The 19,285-nt window shown below is 37.4% G+C and overlaps 2 protein-coding genes across 2 annotated transcripts in view; both read right to left on the bottom strand.

Annotated features, from left to right (window-relative positions):
- RGS22 (regulator of G protein signaling 22) overlaps nucleotides 1-19,285 on the bottom strand; it is a 170,053-nt gene that overhangs the window by 137,859 nt on the left and 12,909 nt on the right. Inside the window, exons 3-4 of the mRNA XM_057531906.1 lie at nucleotides 16,970-17,032; nucleotides 7,764-7,985 (exon numbers count right to left, since the gene is read on the bottom strand). Of these exons, the coding sequence (XP_057387889.1) occupies nucleotides 7,764-7,985; nucleotides 16,970-17,032 (285 nt within the window). The remainder of the gene's footprint in view (nucleotides 1-7,763; nucleotides 7,986-16,969; nucleotides 17,033-19,285) is intronic.
- LOC103006175 (growth hormone-inducible transmembrane protein-like) lies at nucleotides 1,879-2,935 on the bottom strand. Its single transcript, XM_057532134.1, is given in 1 exon segment — nucleotides 1,879-2,935. A coding segment is annotated over 1 exon segment (1,014 nt). The 5' UTR covers nucleotides 2,893-2,935.

Raw genomic sequence — 19,285 nt, 5'->3', positions numbered from 1 at the left:
AAGGTGTAAAATATGATGTCAAAAACATAAAACATGGTGGAGTAGTAACAATGTGATGCTTTTAGAATGCATTTGAACTTAAGCAACTATCAACTTAAAATAAACTGCCATGTATATATAGGTTATATTCATGAACCTCACGGGAATCACAAACAAAAACCTATGATATATACACAAAAAATAAAGATAAAAGGACCCAAGCATAACACCAAAGAAAGCCATCAAGTCACAAAGGAAAAGAGCAACAGAGAAGAAAGGAACAAAGAAGAACTACAAAAAGAACCAGAAAAAAATTAATAAGTATATACCTATCAATAATGACTTTAAATGTAAATAGACTACATGCTCCAATCAAAAGACATGGGGTGGCTGAATGGATAAAAAAACAAGACCCACCTATGTGCTGCCTACAAGAGATTCACTTCAGATCTAAAGACACACACAGATGGAAAGTTAAAGGATGGAAAAGATATTCCATACAAATGGAAACCAAAAGAAAGCTGGGATAACAATACTCATATCAGATAAAATAGACTTTATTTTTTTAAATCTGGCCAGAACCTTTATTATTTCAGAAATAAGCATCCTATGTAACTTGAAGTGGTTAGAATAGTTATTTATGGATTACTGTAATAAATATTTGTCAAAACACCAACTATCTCAATAATCATACACTTATTTCATTCATAAGAACTTCCAAAAATAACTCTTCCGTATCAAAAAATTTACAAATGGCACAAGAGAATTAAATAATGGTCTGTGGAGGAGAGAAGAAAAATTCTGCTAGGGGAAACTCTAATGAAGCATTTTCTCCATTACATTTTTGATTGATATAGTTCATCAAAGAAGCTTCACTTTGCCTTCCTTTTTTTAGTGATTCCTCTGAGAGGGAATGCAAGAAATCAAATCTGAGGGGAAAAACTGTTTTCATAATCTCAAGTGTAAACCACAAACAGGCTTCTCTGATAAAAGCTTTAAAGCCTGAAGAGATGAGAAAGGCAAGCATGTATTCTTTTAAACATTTCAATAAATTTGTAAAAACATTCAGCAACTATGCACACGTTGTTTGTATACTTAAAAATGCAACAATTTGCATGCTTTGAAAATTTTTTCCTGAGTGTTTTAAGGATATTTTGTTCTAGATGATTCAAAAGTAAGGCTTACACACACACATAATATACATAATAGGAATTCTCCATATGATTAGCACTGTGGACTCTCCTAACAGTGTCAAACAATGAAAAGCCAAATATGACCACATCTATACTATAAGGAGAGCCTGGAGAATCACCTATGTCTTTGTTTTCTGCTCAACACTTCTGACAAGTTCAGCAGATGTACAGCCATGACTTGTTTCCAAACATCCAGACCCCTTCACTGGCTCACCGCAATTACACGACTGTTAAGTTCTAAGTATTCGAAGAAAGACTGCAGGTGTCCCTTTACTTCTCTCTGGTCCCTTTACCAAACCCCTACATCGCTTATGACATTACTTGTTAATATTCCACATTCCAAATGAAAAATGCAGGTACACAAGTTTGCTAAATTTCACTTAACCAAATAAATTTAATAATAGATAAAATACTTAAATTCCTGCAACACAAAACTTGGTTTTCACATTCATTAGAACATTTTAGAATTACTCAAACGTGAGAATTGAAAATGTGTGTGCTATTTGGAAGAGAACTACTGAATTTATTCTCCAAAAGAAAAAGCAGACCTGAAGCATCACGTTACTGGAACACTTGAAACATGTTGACAAGTTCTTATCTTCTAAATTTCCATGAAAGCTGCTTGCACAAACTATTTAAAGAATATCTGCCCCTATTAGACAAGCCAGATATCTGATGTATTAAGGAAGTCAGAAGCTGAGTCACTTCACTTCTTTCTGTTGCCTCCAGTTGCTAGAATACTGGCAACTTGCATAAATATGTTTAAAATGTCCATGTAGATTCCCAGCATCGAATCGATGGGATCATATTTTTTAACTCCATACACTGGTACTACTTCTGCATGCTTGATTACTTTCTGTGTATCATACAGGAGAAACGTGCTGAAAAGAACTAACCCACCATAAATTGCCACTGAGTACAGAGTGGCACCAGCCACAGTGGTAGGTGGAAGAAACATAGATCCTAGTGAGGACACAAAGAAGACACCCAGGCCCACACCCAGGGGTGCTGCCATGTTCAAAAACTTCTCATTGGGCACGCACATGGCCATGGTGGAGAGGCCTCCCACAATGCCAGCTGTGTACCATACAGCTCTGACAAGAGGCCCCCCTAATATCATCAGAAGAGCCACCACTGCACCCATCACACCAGAATGTAGTAACCAAGCAAGATGCTTTGGGCCTGGGCTCCGTACCAGCATTCCAGCTTCAATCATGCGTGCAAAGGTTGCACCAGTTGTCACCCAACAGCCTCTCATCATGAAGTTCATGAGAGCAGGAGTTCTGCTCACTGCCAGGGCAGACAAAGCTGTTATGCCAATACTTTCTGCTAAGTACATATAGGTGGAATGAATTCTATCCTGCACATACTGAGGCCAAATTACAGCTTTTTCAATAGCTCCAATCTCATTAGACAATGGCATTCCCAAGCCATAGGAGCACAAAGCTCCAAGACCAACTGCAGCAATAAACCATCTTTCCATCTGATCAATTTAAAATACTTTTTCCAATGACTGTTCCAAAGCTGTCTCCTTGAGTTCTTGGCTAGTTTTCCCATGCCGAATTCCAATTCTTGTCTTGGTGGCGTATTCCCTGCTGGGTGTTAAGAGCCACTGATTCTTTGTGATGGAATTCTTCACAGTAGGGGAGGCCTTGGTGAAACCTTGGTGGAAAACCCTGGAAGGTAGTTTCTGGAGACACAGAAGTCTTGTGGCCAGCATGGTGGTGCACCAGGTTTACCAAGCAGATCTGAAATGCTCAGTCCCTGGTCACCTCAAGCATGCAGTTCCCCTACTGGGCCGGCGAAACACAGCCACGCACATCTCCCGCATCCTCCGCCCACCTCTTACTGACTGCGCATGCCTAAAATAGACTTTAAAACAAACAATGTAACAAAAGACAAAGGAAGGCATTACATAATGATAAAAAGGTCAATCCAAGAAAAGGATATAACATTCATAAATATTTAAGCACCAACATAGGAGCATCTAAGTATATAAAGCAAATATTAACACACACAAAGGGAGAAATAGACAGTAACACAATAATAGTAGGGGACTTTTGTGACCAACATACATCAACAGACAGATCATGCAGACAGAAAATCAGTAAGAAAACATTGGCTTTAAATGACACAGTAGACCTGATACACCTAATAGACAGATACAGAACATTCCACCCCAAAATTTCATAATACACATTTTTTTTCAAGTACACATGGAACATTACTCAGGATAGCTCACATGTTAAGCCACAAAACAAGTCTCAATAAATTTAAGAAGACTGAAATCATATCAATCATCTTTTCTGACCACAATGGTATGAAACTAGACATCAAGTACAAGAAGAAAACTGGAAAAGACACAAACATGGAGAGACCAAATAACATGCTACTAAACCACCAATGGATCAGTGAAGAAATCAAAGAGGAAATAAAAAATACCCTGAAACAAATGAAAATGAAAACACAGCTTTCCAAAGTCTATGGGACATAGTAAAAGCAGTTCTAAGAGGGAAGTTCATGGTGATACAGGCCTTCCTCAAGAAATAAGAAAAATCTCAAATAAGCAATGTATCTTTACAGCTAAAGGAACTAGAAAAAGAAGAAAAATGATGCCCAAAGTTAGTACAAGGAAGAAAATAATAAATATCAGAGCAGGAATACATGAAATAGAGACTTAAAAAAAAGAAAAGATCAATGAAGAGCTAGTTCTTTGAAAAGATAAACAAAATTGATAAACCTTTACCCAGACTCATCAAGAAATAAGAGAGATCCCAAATAAATAAAATCAGAAATGAAAGAGAAGTTACAACAAAAAGCACAGAAATACAAAGAATCATAAGAGACTAGTACAAACAATTATTTGTCAATAAACTGGACAACCTAGAAGAGATGGATAAATTCCTAAAAACATACAATCTTCTAAGACTCCATCATGAAGAAATAGAAAATCTTAACAGACAAATTACCAATAATGAAATTGAATTAGTAATAAAAAAAAAAACACCTCCCAACAAACAAAAGTCCAACACCAGAAGGCTTCACAGGGGAATTCTACCAAACATTTTAAAAAGAGTTAACACCTATCCTTCTCAAACTATTACAAAAAATTGAAGAGGAAGGAACACTTCCAAACTCATCCAACAAGGCCAGCATTACCCTGATACCAAAATCAAAGACACTACAAAAAAAGGAAAAGAAAATTACAGGCCAATATAGCTGATGAACAAAGATGCAAAAATCCCCAATAAAACATAGAGGGTAAATTCAATAACACATTAAAAGAATCATAAATCAGATGAAGTGGGATTTATCCCAGGGATGCAAGGATGGTTCAATATCGACAAATAAATGTGATATACCATATTAACAAATGAATAAAAATCATATGATCATCTCAATAGATGCAGAAAAAGCATTTGACAAAATTCAACATCCATTTATGATAAAAAAAGGAAACTCTCAACAAAGTGGGCACAGAGGGAACATACCTTAACATAATAAAGGCCATATGACAAACCCACAGCTAACATCATACTCAATGGTGAAATTTTTCCTCTAAGATCAGGAACAAGACAAGGATACCCCCTCTTGCCACTTTTATTCAACATAATATTGGAACTCCTAGCCACAGCAACCAGACAAGAAAAAGAAATAAAAGACATCCAAACTGGAAAAAAAGAAGTAAAATGGTCACTATTTGCAGATGACATGATACTATATATAGAAGACCCTAAAGACTCTGCCAAAAATTATTAGAACAAATAAATTCAGTAAAGTTGCAGGGTACAAAATTAATATACAGAAATATGTTGCATTTCTATACTCTAATAATGAACTACCAGAAAGAAAAATTCAGTAAACAATCACATTTATAACTGCATCAAAAAGAATAAAATACATAGGAATAAATTTAACTAAGGAGGTGAAAGACCTGTACTCTGAAAACTATAAGATACTGATGAAAGAAATTAAAGATGAACAAATAAATGGAAAGATATACCATGCTTGTGGATGGGAAGAATTAATACTGTTAACATGTACATACTACCCAAAGCATTCTATAGATTCAAAGTAATCCCTAGAAAAACACCCATGGCACTTTCCCCAGAACTAGAATAATCCTATAATTTGTATGAAACCACAAAAGACCCCAAATATCGAAAGCAATCTTAAGAAAGAAGAACAGGGCTTCCCTGGTGGTGCAGTGGTTGAGAATCCGCCTGTCAGTGCAGGGGACATGGGTTTGATCCCTGGTCCAGGAAGATCCCGCATGCCGCGGAGCAACTAAGCCTGTGTGCCACAACTACTGAGCCTGCGCTCTAGAGCCCGCGAGCCACAACTACTGAGCCCACGTGCCACAACTACTGAAGGCCGTGTGCCTAGAGCTCATGCTCCACAACAAGAGAAGCCACCAGAATGAAAAGCCCGCAAACCGCAACAAAGAGTAGCCCCCACTCGACACAACCAGAGAAAAACCCGCACGCAGCAACGAAGACCCAATGCAACCAGAAAAAATAAATAAATAAATAAAATAATAAAATAAATAAATTAAAAAAAAAGAATAACAAAGCAGGAGGTATTACGTTCCCTGATTTCAAACTATACTACAAAGCTACAGTAATCCAAACAGGATGGTATTGTCACAAAAACAAACATATAGATCAATGGAACAGAATAGGGAGCCCAGAAATAAACCCATACTTATGTGGTCAATTAATCTATGACAAAGGAGGCAAGACTATACCATGGGGAAAAGACAGTCTCTTCAATAAATGGTGTTGAGAAAACTGGACAACTATATGCAAAAGAATGAAACTAGACCACTTTCTTACACCATATACAAAAATAAACTCAAAATGGATTAAGGACTTAAATGTAAGCCCCAAAAGCATAAAACTCATAAAAGAAAACATAGGCAATATGCTCTCTGAAACTGGTCTTAGCAATATATTTTTTTTTTTGGATCTGTCACCTCAGGCAAGGGCAGCAAAAGCAAAAGTAAACAAATGGCACTACATCAAACTGAAAAGTTTTGCACAGCAAAAGAAACCATCAACAAAGCAAAAAGGCAACTTACTGAATGAGAGAAGATATCTGCAAATGATACATCTGATAATGGATTAATATCCAAATTATATGAAGAACTCATACAACTCAACAACAACAAAATCCAATTGAAAAAATTGGCTAAGGACCTTAATAGACATTTTTCCAGAGAAGACATATAGATGTCCAACAGGCACATGAAAAGATGCTCAAGATCACTAACTGGATGGGAAATGCAAATCAAAACCACAATGAGATATCACCTCACACCTGTCAGAACAGCTATTATCAAAAAAGACAACAAATAAAGTGTTGGTGAGGATGTGGAGAAAAAGGAACTCTCGTGCACTGTAAATTGGTACAACCACTATGGAAAACAGGATGGAGTTTCCTCAAAGGATTAAAACTAGAACTACCATATGATCCAGCAATTCCACCTCTAGGGGCGGGGGAATGGGCAAAATAGGTAAAGGGAATTAAGCGGTACAAACTTCCAATTATAAGTCTCAGGGATGCAAAGTATAGCATAGGGAACACACTTAATAATATTGTAATAACTTTGTATAGTGACAGATGGTAACTAGACTTATTGTGGTTTTCATTTCACAATGTATAAAAATATCAAATCACTGTGTTGTACACCTGAAACTAATATAATAATTAAAAGACAGAAATCTCAATTCCCAAATGCTTGATAGGATAGAACTCAAATGAAATAAATTCACTGCACAGGCATAACTTGTTTTATTGTGCTTTGCTTTATTGTGCCTCACGGATACTGTGTTTTTTACAAACTGAAGGTTAGTGGCATCCCTGTGGCAGGCGAGTCTATCAGCACCATTCTTCCCACAGTATTTGCTCACTTCAGGTCTCTGTGTCACATTTTGGTAATTCTTGCAATATTTCAAACATTTTCATTATTATTACATTTGTTATGGTGATCTGTGATCAGTTATCTTTGATGTTACTACTATGACTTGCTGAAGGCTCAGATGATGGTTAGTGTTTTTTATCGAGAAAGTATTTTTTAAATTAAGGTATGTACATTGTTTTTTTAAGACACAATGCTATGGTACACTTAATAGACTACAAAGTAGTGTAAACATAATTTTTATATGCACTGGGAAACCAAAATAATTGTATGACTTGCTTTTTCATGATATTCACTTTGTTGTGGTGGTCTGGAGCCAAACGTACAATATCTCCAAGGTATGCCTGTATACCCACATTTTCTAGAATGCATCCAAACTGTAAAGCATACACACATTTATACTGCCCCAAATTAAACTTATTTTCTAAATATTCAAAGTAAATTACATGAACCTTCTCATATTGATAATCAAATATCAACAAACTGCTAGACTAAACTGGCCATTTGATATGAATAAGATGATACAGTAACTAACAAATACTTTGTGCAAGTACAATAAAATTTAATAGATACAGTTACACTTCAGAAAGGGAAGCCCAAGGAACCTGATGTTAATGTCACTTAATGCTTTATCTATCTAGCAAGATATAAACTCAAATATACTTTCTTACCATGATATTGTAGTTGACATTAATGGTCTCATCTTCATAAGGGGCATTCACTTGAACAGGTTTAACATCACTCTTTCCTTTTCTTACAACATCATAGATGGGATTTCGAGGTTGCTGGTTTAAGAGAATTTTTTTCAGTTGCTTTTCCAGAAGTTGTGGAGCATTGTTAACTACTTCAAAAACTCCATAGTCCACATTAAATCTAATTGCCTCTGAAAAGGTCTGCAAAATAAATTTGTGGAAGTACGTCTTACAATTTTAAAAACCAGAAACTCACTGTCTCCAAGAAGACTTGATACTTAATGTATGCATATATACTTACACAAAGTTTTGTATTCTTAATCATTACCTCTTTCCTTTTAGAAGCTTAGAAATCTCTTGACTACAGGTAAGGGAACCCACTGAATCCTTCTTTTCCAAATGTACTTAAGCCATGAGATAAGTGTCAGGATATATTATGGCAGAAAGTCCTTTTGCATAAACCTCTTATCTCTGTGCTTCTTTGGAACTGGAAAGAAATACACACCTGGTCTCTATGAAGCAATGTTATTCTCTTAGAAGGGGGTGGATTACTAGGGAAGAATGAGTAAAGTAAGAAGAAATAACACTCCTGTTGTCTCTTTCATCCCCAGGAGCCATGAAAGCTAAGTCTCCCTTGCCCAAAAGGAGAAAATTAAGTACAATGTGTTCTTCATTTAAGACAATTTCAACACCGTTCCATTCACTGTGACCAAAAAAAGGAGAGAGAGTGAAAGACAATATTTCTGAGCTTTTCTCAGTAATTACTAAATGCTGCCAACTTTTATTTAAAGTCAGTCAGTTAATATACAACAGTCAGGAGTCTTGAGTTTGAATACCAGCTTGCCAGTAAGTAGCTCTGTGACTTTGGGTAAATCACTAACATGTTTGGGGCCTCTATCTCCATAGCAAGTATATGGTAGATTGGCTGTGTCTTTTCTCATTTTGCCCTCCAAATTCAGAATCAGGTCCCTTTTCCAGAATATTAATTTATTTTAGGATTCCTTCAGCAAACTGCATACTCATGTGGATTAATTTATATATATTTAGCCAGGTAGTAGAAGACATTAAGCCCTTCCCCTTGGATCAGTAAGGGTACTAGGGAGAGCATCAATTCTTCCAAGTTTTACTAACAGATTGCTAGATATGCTAGATATACTATAGTTAAAATTTAATAAATGGCAGGATGTTACAAAATTGGAGTTAGAAATATATGTGTATATGTATAAATACCTATTATGTGTTTGTGTGTGTATATGTGGGTATATATATATATATACACACACATATATTTTTTAATAAAGACTCATCCTACAGTAAGATGGAGTCTTAGGAAGATCCTGAATATGCCTCCTCCAATGGACACACTGAGTCCACAGCTACATATGGAACAATTTCCTCATAAAGAAGCCAAAAGGCTGGCTGAGTGATGACTACACACTGGGCAAACAAGATGCAAACCACATCAAACAGGTAGGAGAAGCTGGGATACAACCTCGTCATAAACCCCACCCCTGGTGCAGTGACCCTGCGAGGCAACTCGAAACCCAGAGCTTCTCCATGAGTAGCAAAGGGTTCGAACCCCACATCAGGCATCCCAACTTTAAAGACCTGCGCGTGAGAGACGAGCCCCTGATTTTGAAAATCAACAGGGCTCACATCCCAAGACATGAACTGAGATGTGAGACAAGGGAAAGGGGTCCTACAGTCAGCACATAAGGTGAAATCATATTTAGTCAAAACTATCCCTTGAAATCCTTGAAAACACGTAGTATCGTGTTGTTCTATCTTTCAAGAAGTTTATCACAGTCAATTTTTCCTCTGACATTGAAATGTGTCACTACTTTATTTAGGGACCAGATAAAGTGGTGGGCTTGTGTTTAAAGCTCATGTTATACAAAAATATGTATGTTTACCACGAGAATCACCCTCAGCATGAGAAGATGACTACACTAAGAGGCAAGAGGGAGAAGAGCCACTGAGGGAGTGGCAGATTCTCATCTTCCATCTCACACGCTCTCTAGGATGTTCACAGACTGGTCTATGTGTGTTTGTGGACTGGTAAACAGTCACCCTCACTCTTTAAATCACCCTCGCTCACTCTGCAGAGCACGAATAATTCATTTTGAGTAATAACCCGTGTATAAGGCAAGTCTACTTTAACCCACAGTAACTACAATAGAAGTATATACAAACTAGAGTGAGGGCACAGAAGGATTTGTTAACTATCTTTAGGAAATTCAGGAAGTTGTATAGAGAAAGCTGAGTCTGGAAGAATAAACAGGCAGTCTCAACAGCCAGATGAGGGAGAGAAGGGAATTCAGCAAAAGAAATAGCAAGTGTATCGAGATACATGCACCAACAATAGACAAGGAGCACCAGACAACAGGGCGCTTTTGAGGACCTGGAAGCAGTTTGACGGTGCTGAAGCTTAATATTCGAGGGGAGAATAACATGATGGAAGCCCGGAGAGACAGGCAGAGGACAAGTTCAGCAAGGACTTTCTATTTATGCCATAACTCTCAACTTACTCTCTCAAATCAGTGACTCTCAGAGGGTGTCCCTGGACCAGCTGCATCAGCATCACCTAGGAACCTGTTAGAAATGCAGATTCTTGGGCCTCACCCCATAATCAGAAACTCTGAGGGTGGGTCCCAGCAGTCTGTGTTTAACAAGCCCTCAGGTGATTCTGATGCATGCTCAAGTTTGAGAATCATTGCTTTAGAATGACGGGGAGCCACTGCGGAGTTTTTAGCTGGGGGGAGACAGAATCCAGGTTAAGCAAACTCCAAAGCCCACATTCTGTTTCCTACTTCATGCTGACTTTCATGCGTGTTCACATACATGGAGGGGCTGGCCATCTATGGTCTATACCATCTATGGTCTATAGGAGAAAGAACCCTGGGCTTTATTCTCCCAAGTCCTGTTGTCTGCTTAAGAAGAATCTCTCTCACACGTCATGTCCTCTTGTTTTTACCGTTTCTAAGCTCATCTACAAAATTCCTCAAATTAGTTTAGTACGTGACAATAAAAGACACATAAAGTGGGGGAGACAGAAATGAACGATGGAGGAAGACTTTCCCGCAGAAAGCTGAGTAGGCTGATTTAGAGAACACTCAGCTTTTAATCATATGATAGGAAAAATCTTCAGTTTGAGCCTCAAACCCAATCCTCTGCAAGCTGTTACAGACTGCTCTTTCCCTTACTTAATTTTCTTATTTCAAGGGTATCATTTTCCAAATGTTCTAAAACGAATTGACCTGAAGGTGGTGAAAGCTAACTTTGTAGTACCAGTCATCCATGTGCGAAAAATATTTTCACAGAAAAAGCAAGTGCATGAAAATATTTTTACCACAATAAATTGCTGGTTCCACATTTCTTTGAAAAGAGGAGGAAAAAAAAACCTGTGAATAATTAGTGATGTGCTTTAACTGCCAGCCCAGCACCACTGAAACTTACCGGGTGCCAAATTATTTAGCTGAACAGTATTTAAATTAAAAACTAATGACTAGGTTAATTTAATACACGTTCATCTCTGCTCCAACTCTGTCTCTACTAATTGAGTTCCAAAGCTATATTTTAAGCATGCATCTTAGTCAGTGAATGAGAAACATCTGACAACTTGAATATAACAAGTCAGTTACCAATAACAACTTCTTTTAATCTAAGCTTTATTGTCATTTTAGATGCTTAACCATAAACTATTTACTGGACATATTCACCAGTGGGATGGAAGGAATAATGTGCCACATAAAATGCAGAGAAAATATCATTAGTTAATAAAATGAGTTACATTGGGTAATTTGAGTGCTTTATGTTTGAGCTACAAGGCTTATCAAAACACCCATAGGAACAAATGCTGAACTAAGCAGTACTACCTAGGGCTCCAACAACACCTTTAAAAATCAGTCTCTGAGTATTTAAATCTTGGCAGGGGAAGACCCAAGTCCTTCATCCCCACTTCATCCCACCCATTCCCCAAATCCATACTCTCTCTCCTTCTCTCTCGCTCTCCCCTTACCCAACAATCTAACATATAACTCCTTCATAAAGCTGCAAGAAATTATAATAGTTTACAGATTTTAAAAAAGTGTGGAGAATCATTCCAAAAAGAGAAGTTATGGTAAAATTCCAAAGGCACATAGCTAAGCATGGTCTGGCAAACACATGACATACCTATCCTTGCAAGGAGCGTAGAGAATAGGCCACCCCTTCAGCTTCTGCAAACCATAAATGTCACAAACATTCTAAACCACCCACAGAGGACCAACCTAAATCTGTATGTGGGCTCATCTACTCAATCCCACAACAGTCACTGAGCATAATACACACAAAGCAAAACCAAAAGGGAAAAAAAGTGTTTTCACACTATAGCACAGAAGAAAATTTAATAAGCAAACACTTGTCCATAAAGAGTTGACAGCAAAAAAAAACCCTCCCAGACACCAAATGAAAACAATATCTAAAAGTGAACCTGGCACCAGAACAAACGGAATGAAGTTATGAAAGCTAGGATTTGGAAAGTGCCATAATCATTTATAATAGCAGCAACTGTCCTGGATTCCCCTCATCAAAAAATAACATGGAGGCAGGCTACCAGCCATCAATTTCTGGATCTTACAATGTGTCCCAAGGGTGTAATGGTGTAATAGAAAGAAATGATGTAGGAGACAGAAAGCCTGATTCCTAGGCCCATTTGTGCCACAATCCAGTTATGGGACCTTGGGCATTGCACTACATATGTGAAGGAAATCTCAGAAATCTAGACGACTTAAGAGCTCTTTTAGAGAGAGAATGTTATAACATGTATCTACACTCTTGGGCTTAGGTTGTTGGGCCTTTTTTTTTGGAGGGTGCAGGTGGTAGAGAAGCGGAGGCAGATTAGAAGGTTTACTTATTTATTTCAAGGATCTTACGTGGAAGACGTAAAAATAAAAAGAAAATCGTCCTCAAGAAGTTTAGGGAGACACAGAAGAAAGGGACCTATCCTGGCCCCAGGAAATTTACGGTGTAACTCCTGAGATTAAGAAATACACGGTTAGAGGAGAAGAAATTAATCAAATTTTCTTTGGCTGAAAAAGTCTAATCTCCCACCCAGTACATATATCCCCTATAAAATATTGCCCCAAATGATTACCTATACCTGAATATCTTCAATCACAGGGAGTTTAGTTCTGCACAAGCCAGCCATTCTATTGTTAGAAAACAATCTTTAAACATTTTTCTTCTAGTGAGTGAAAAATCAATGTCCTCATAAATGCTGGCCCTGGTTCTGCCCTCTAGCTTCACAGAATATGTTAACCCTTCTTCCTCAATCAGATCTTCAAATACTTGGAAAGAGCTCTTCATTACAACACTTCTACCCATTTCCAAGCCAGGTTCAACACCGACTCGTCTTTCAACCCTCACTCATCTGACATGGTTTCCAGAGCATCCATTAACTGAGTCTTCCTGAGTCTGGTTTGGCAGAGCAACTCTTAACATACGGCACCAAGAATGCAACACAATATTCCAAATGCGGTCTGACAATTCAATCCGATTCAAAAAACCATTTACTGAGCGTCTGCTATGCTTCAGACTAATATTTTTCTTGATCTTAACTACATTTCTATTAATGCACCCTAAAAACACATTAGCTTTGTTTGTTTTAGCCCGTTTCAGACTACCATGACAAAATGAGACCAGATTCTGTTATCCAAACTATTAGTTTATCCCTCTGCTGCCATGTCTATAGTCACTACAGTGCAGTAAGACAAGTTTTTGAGCCATGTGGACCTGAGTGGACCCTGTCACTTACTAGCTGAGTGACCATAAGCTGGAAAAACACTGGTTCACTTGCAATGTTTCATCCAAGTCTCCGATAAAAAATAATTTTTAAACGTCAAAGCCAATGACAGATTTGCATGGGACAGACTATTCTCTAGAATGACAATGATCCATCAATCCAATTAAAGAGTGACCACTCCTCATGTTTCAGGAATGGATGACAAGATGGGCTAGTTAGTGAAGGGAAAGGAAAGAGAAGCACTAATTCTGTGCCAGGCACTTAATGTACGTTACCTCGTTTCAAAACAATCTTGTAAGATAGTTATATTGTTTTGGTAGAGAAAGGAATCGAAGAATTAGGTAATTAAGGAACGTGTCTAAGATCACATGAGTTATGAGTGGAGGGGCTGAGCGCAAACAGTTCTGCCTGCCCCCCCTTCCTAGCCACTGCACTGGGAGATGAACACAGGAAGAGCACGTGTGGTTAAGGTGAGGGAGGGTGATTGGGGGAAGCAGGACAGAGCGCACAGGGTGACATAAGAAGTACGAAGCTAGAGACAAAGCTAGAAAGGCTCTACTGAGGCCATGTTGCGAACAGTCCATATTAAGGAATCTGGATTTCAATCTGTCGTCTGTTAAGAGTCAACCCCTTCTAGCTGTGATTAGTGAACTCTTTCAAATATTTGAGAACGAATTTCACAGATCATGATAGGGCTTTGCAGACAAATACAGCAGCAGAAGTGGAGCATGTGTTTCGTGTATTGTTTTAGACAAGGTTGGGAGGGAAGGCTTCCTGAACAGAAGGGAGATAAAGTGATACAGATATCTCAGGGAAGAGCCCTCCAGGCTGAAAGGCCCTTTGGCATATTCATGTTTGAGAAACATAAAGAAGGCCAAGTTTTCCAGTTAGGCTGGAAAAGAATTAACAAGGGGAAGAGGCTTAGGAAATAAAGACCAAGAGATGGCAAGAGCCAGGTCATAGAGAATTTTCGATTTTATTCCTAGTGTAATGAGAAGCCACTAGACAAAGTTCTGAGTAGGAAGTAACATGGTTCAATTTATTATCATTATTATTATTTACTGAAATCCTAATACATTAAATTTATTGTTCCCTAAAGTGCCAGTTCATAACTATCCAAAAAAAAGAGAGATTAGTTTGGCTCACTAATTCTCAGTAAACCCATGCTGGCTTCTAATTCTTAGCTAAGTGCTCATAAACCAAACATTACTAATCTGTTCTAGAATCTTGCTAGGAACTTGGTTTGAGAATCCATTATTCCTTCTCCTCCCTGCCCCCAAATTCTTTTTGAAAACCTGTGACATTTCCCCTCCTCCCATCTTATGGCATGAAGCATGGGTAGTTAATAATTAGATTGTGTGGTACCAAATGTAAATGCAAAGGAATGAGAGGAAGAGGAACAGAGACAGAGAGAGACAGAAAGAGAGAGAGACAGAGAGACAGATAATGTAAAAGCAGAAGAATTTGGAGAGACAGAAAAGAGAGAGAAGTGGCCCAGGTGGGCTGCATGGGACATATGAAGGGGCGAAACTGCTGGGGAGGGATGAAAAACATTATTGCAGAGACAGAGTTCAACAGAAACCACACTCAGTCCATTCAACTAAAGCCTTGAAGCAAATGTACAAAAAAAGGTCACGTTTATTCTAACTGGATGGCAGGACTTCAGCCGAGTTTTTCTTACGTTTGAAGTTAATTTTCTATACTATTGTTATATTTCTTCTAGAATTAAATATTTTTAAAAAGAAAGTTAGGCAGGGGGATTTATTTTCTAAAGCAAGTAAAAGTCAAGATAATCATAAATCTTGAGACAATGAAACGTAAATCTTGAGAAACTGAAATTAGACCCAATATAAAGATTCTTCTTTTCAAAACTTCACAAAAATGTACTTTTTTTGGAGGAAGAATGGAGAATGCAGAGCCTAGAGGAAAGACTACATAATCCAGAAGAGCAAAATTCCGACAACTTTGTGACTCTGCTGGGATTTTTATAATATACAATTAGACAAAGAAAGTTGAAGAGTCAGACCACAGAAGAATCTCCAGGGGTGTCCTGTAATGTGGCTCAAGCCTGATGCTGGAAGGCGAGAGCGTGGCTTGGTGTCTCAACCTGACCCCCATAATGGTTCCAAATACCTAGCATGCCAGGTGGAGGAGAAATCGCAAATTCTTTTTGGAAAAAAGGAAACAAAACAAACTTGCATGCATAGATACATACATATACACAAAAGCTAATCTAGGCAAAAAAATACATCTAATATGTTCCCTTCAAAAATCATTTTCAGTGGTTGGGATTTAAGAGATTACTCATTTTAGGGTCCAGTCGCTTTAAAATTATTTGTGACTTTTTATATTTCAAATTTTGCCTAGTAAGTATTTGAATGAAAAAAGTTTCCATAACAATAATAAAAACCATTTCTTATCTAACTTTCTTTCATCTGACATTCCTGATGAACTTTATTTCTATACAACAGTATAAGTGTTTTTAATGCATCCCCATTTCACTTTTCCTAAATCCCTCAATACTTACTCTACCAGTCACTGTTGTCTAAGACCAAAAATCTCTTATTTGGCATCTACCTATGCTACACCAACAACAGTGTCTCGAGTCTTATTTACTATCGACATAAAACGCTAGTTTCCTTAAACACAAATTCCACTTTAATATCTGTCCAAGAGGATGACAATAATTGCCTAGAGGCAAGAAATTTAGTTTCTTAAATTTTTTTATATTCTCTCCTCATCACCTCAGTTTAAAGTGTAAAATGATACCCAAATACAAATGTATCCAATTCTGTACAGAATGCTTTTGATTGTTCGAAAAATCCCAGGTTTCTTTTTTTCTTTTCTTTATTTATTTACTTTTATTGTAGTATAACTGACCCAGCTTCTTCAATAAGAATAATTCCTAAATATGATTCAAACCCAAATGATTAACTCCATAAAAAGGCAAAACTTTATCTAAATGCTTTAATTAGTATTTAAAAAAATATTGGGCTTCCCTGGTGGTGCAGTGGTTGAGAGTCTGCCTGCTAATGCAGGGGACACGGGTTCGAGCCCTGGTCTGGGAAGATCCCACATGCCGCGGAGCAGCTGGGCCCGTGAGCCACAGCTGCTGAGCCTGCGTGTCTGGAGCCTGTGCCCCGCAACGGGAGGGGCCGCGATAGTGAAAGGCCCGCGCACCGCGATGAAGAGCGGTCCCCGCACCGCAATGAAGAGTGGCCCCCGCTTGCCGCAACTGGAGAAAGCCCTCGCACGAACCGAAGACCCAACACAGCCAAAATAAATAAATTTAAAAAAAAAAAAAAAAAATATTATCCCTGATAAATTTGTCTCACAAGATAATCCAGTGTTTACAATATTTTGCTTTGATAATATATTCCACAGAACATAATAATACACTCACTGGAAGGCTTAGGAATTCATTAAAGTAGTCCACAAGGAAATCATCTGTTGCCAAAGAATCTTCCTGCAAAAATACAGAAACAATATTATGCTTACACTAAAATGTCTTAAAACATGCCAATATTATTCTCTAATTCTGATACCAACAGATTATAATGTAGATCTTCAAATCATTTTCAGTCAGTCAAGAGTGAACCCTCACTATAAATAGAACACAGTGTTACAATCTCTGGAAGGAAGAAATAAGAAAATAGAATGGAGCATCCTCTTAAAAGGCCTTGCCACTGTACTTAGCTGGAAAACAGAGCACATGAGAAATATAGCACGATGCTCAAAGAAACGTCAACAAGTACAAAATACTACACACAGTAAATTTCCCATGGACTTATTAAATATACTTATTTCATAAGAATAAAGGCAGAGTCAATAAAGACAGAACCAGTGTTTGGGGTTAAGATGAAATTCAGAATTTCAGAATTTCATGAATTGCCTAAAAGAAGTGATAAACTAAGTGAAGAAAATATTCCACTGCCTCCCCCTTAGAATGAGACAGTTTTAGTAATCTGGGTCCTGCGTAACTTTTGCATGAAGAAACTTTGACAATGCATGTGTTCTAAGAATAAGGATTGTATACATTTTTTTCCATAACTATCTCATCCACCAACATAGTCACTTTTAAAGTTGGCAAATTGGAAAGCCACTGCCAATAACAAAGTCTCTCTTCCAAATAAAACACCTTATTTTATTAGTAATTGTTTCCAGTGTGTCAAAAGCACATCATCACATACCCTGTTGTACAGTACGTGTGTTTATTTTGTTATTCATAATTATATTTCAGTTTCACAAATCTAACATGAAAGTTGACAATACGACACAATGCTATTATTTCCATATGGCTGATTATTTTCTTCTTATACGGGCCAACTTTTAAAAATTTGTTGAAGTATAGTGTGAAAGTATAAGGAAGATATTATAGTATATTAACACCTACTTTGGAAAACAGATTTTCAGGGTAATTTCTTTAAGTAATTGCAGTATCAGAATAGAGTTATGAACAATCACTTATAGGATTTATATCAAAGAACTTAGTAAAAATATGAACTGGCTAGAACAACAACTAAGGATTTAGTTTACTAAAAATTTTAGCTGATTAAAACAACAACAATAGCAAACTCAGGATCTCACAAACATACTGCCCTCATAGTGGTACTTCAGTAATACATGCTCAAAAAAATTCTGATTGGCAAAGGTCAAATACAGCAGAACAAGGCAGATAACATTTGGTGGAGGCTAAAAGTCTAATCATCTTTCGAATTTCACCTTTCAGAGTTACTTTAATTTTCATTTAGCAAACTAATAAATAATTCAATAAATATTTTTAGGATTTCCTGGGTAAATTTCCTAGGTAAAGGCATTGTACTACAATAAGGGTGGCCAAATTTTACACTACTGGGCTCATGATCAAAAATCCACAGATAGGAAAGTTGAGTATTTTAAATTAGTAACTGTAATGGAGTACAGTCCCTGTTAGTTTTTCTAAAAGAGCCATTTCATTTTTAATTTTTAGCAATAAAACAAAATGCATATTTCATAAATCCTCATAGACCTAAATGTCACCTAGAATTTGGTCAGTCACATTGCCAGAAATTTCTACAGAATCCTTAGATTCATATATTCATTTCCAGATGCCTCACACTTCTAAGACTCTAATCAATGCTTTCCAAGCCACCTGTGATGAAGCACCTGTTTTTGTTTTGTTTTCTCCCTAATCGATTTCAGACAGATAACTTTTGTAAAATACAATAAGAATGAATTATTAGAAAGTGAAATAAAAATATACATAATACAAGCCCAACATTTTTATTTTTAAATTCCATACTCTGTCAGACAAATTACTGTAAGGTTTCTAAACATTTACTCTCAATTTGTGAACTCATCTCCGGATAGATGGACAGGAGTTCTCAGGCGGTACCAGTCCACACACCTGGCTCCAGCAGCACTGCCCTGACCCTCGGTAAGCAATGTGCTCTCAGCTCCCTCAGGTCCCCCTGAGGCACCACACGAGAAGGCATTCCCTGGGTGTTCAGTCACATCCTCAGTTTGCACTTACAACCATGGAGGTTATTATTCAAATACATCAAAATCTGTATTTCTTTTCTGAAACTGTATCTTAATTTCTACCAATATTAAACGTAAGTGTTTCTGCTGATATCAGGGCAGTTAGTTCCCCAATGGAAATAAGTGTAGCCTTCAAGTGCCATCTGCTCAATCCTCTTGTCACACGTTAATGGGAAGTCCTGCACCTCTCTAAATAATT

The sequence above is a fragment of the Balaenoptera acutorostrata genome, chromosome 17, assembly GCF_949987535.1.
Source record: "Balaenoptera acutorostrata chromosome 17, mBalAcu1.1, whole genome shotgun sequence".
Classification (NCBI taxonomy): domain Eukaryota; kingdom Metazoa; phylum Chordata; class Mammalia; order Artiodactyla; family Balaenopteridae; genus Balaenoptera; species Balaenoptera acutorostrata.
The sequence above is the reverse complement of the archived record's forward strand: the minus strand, read 5'-3'. Positions and strand labels throughout refer to the sequence as shown.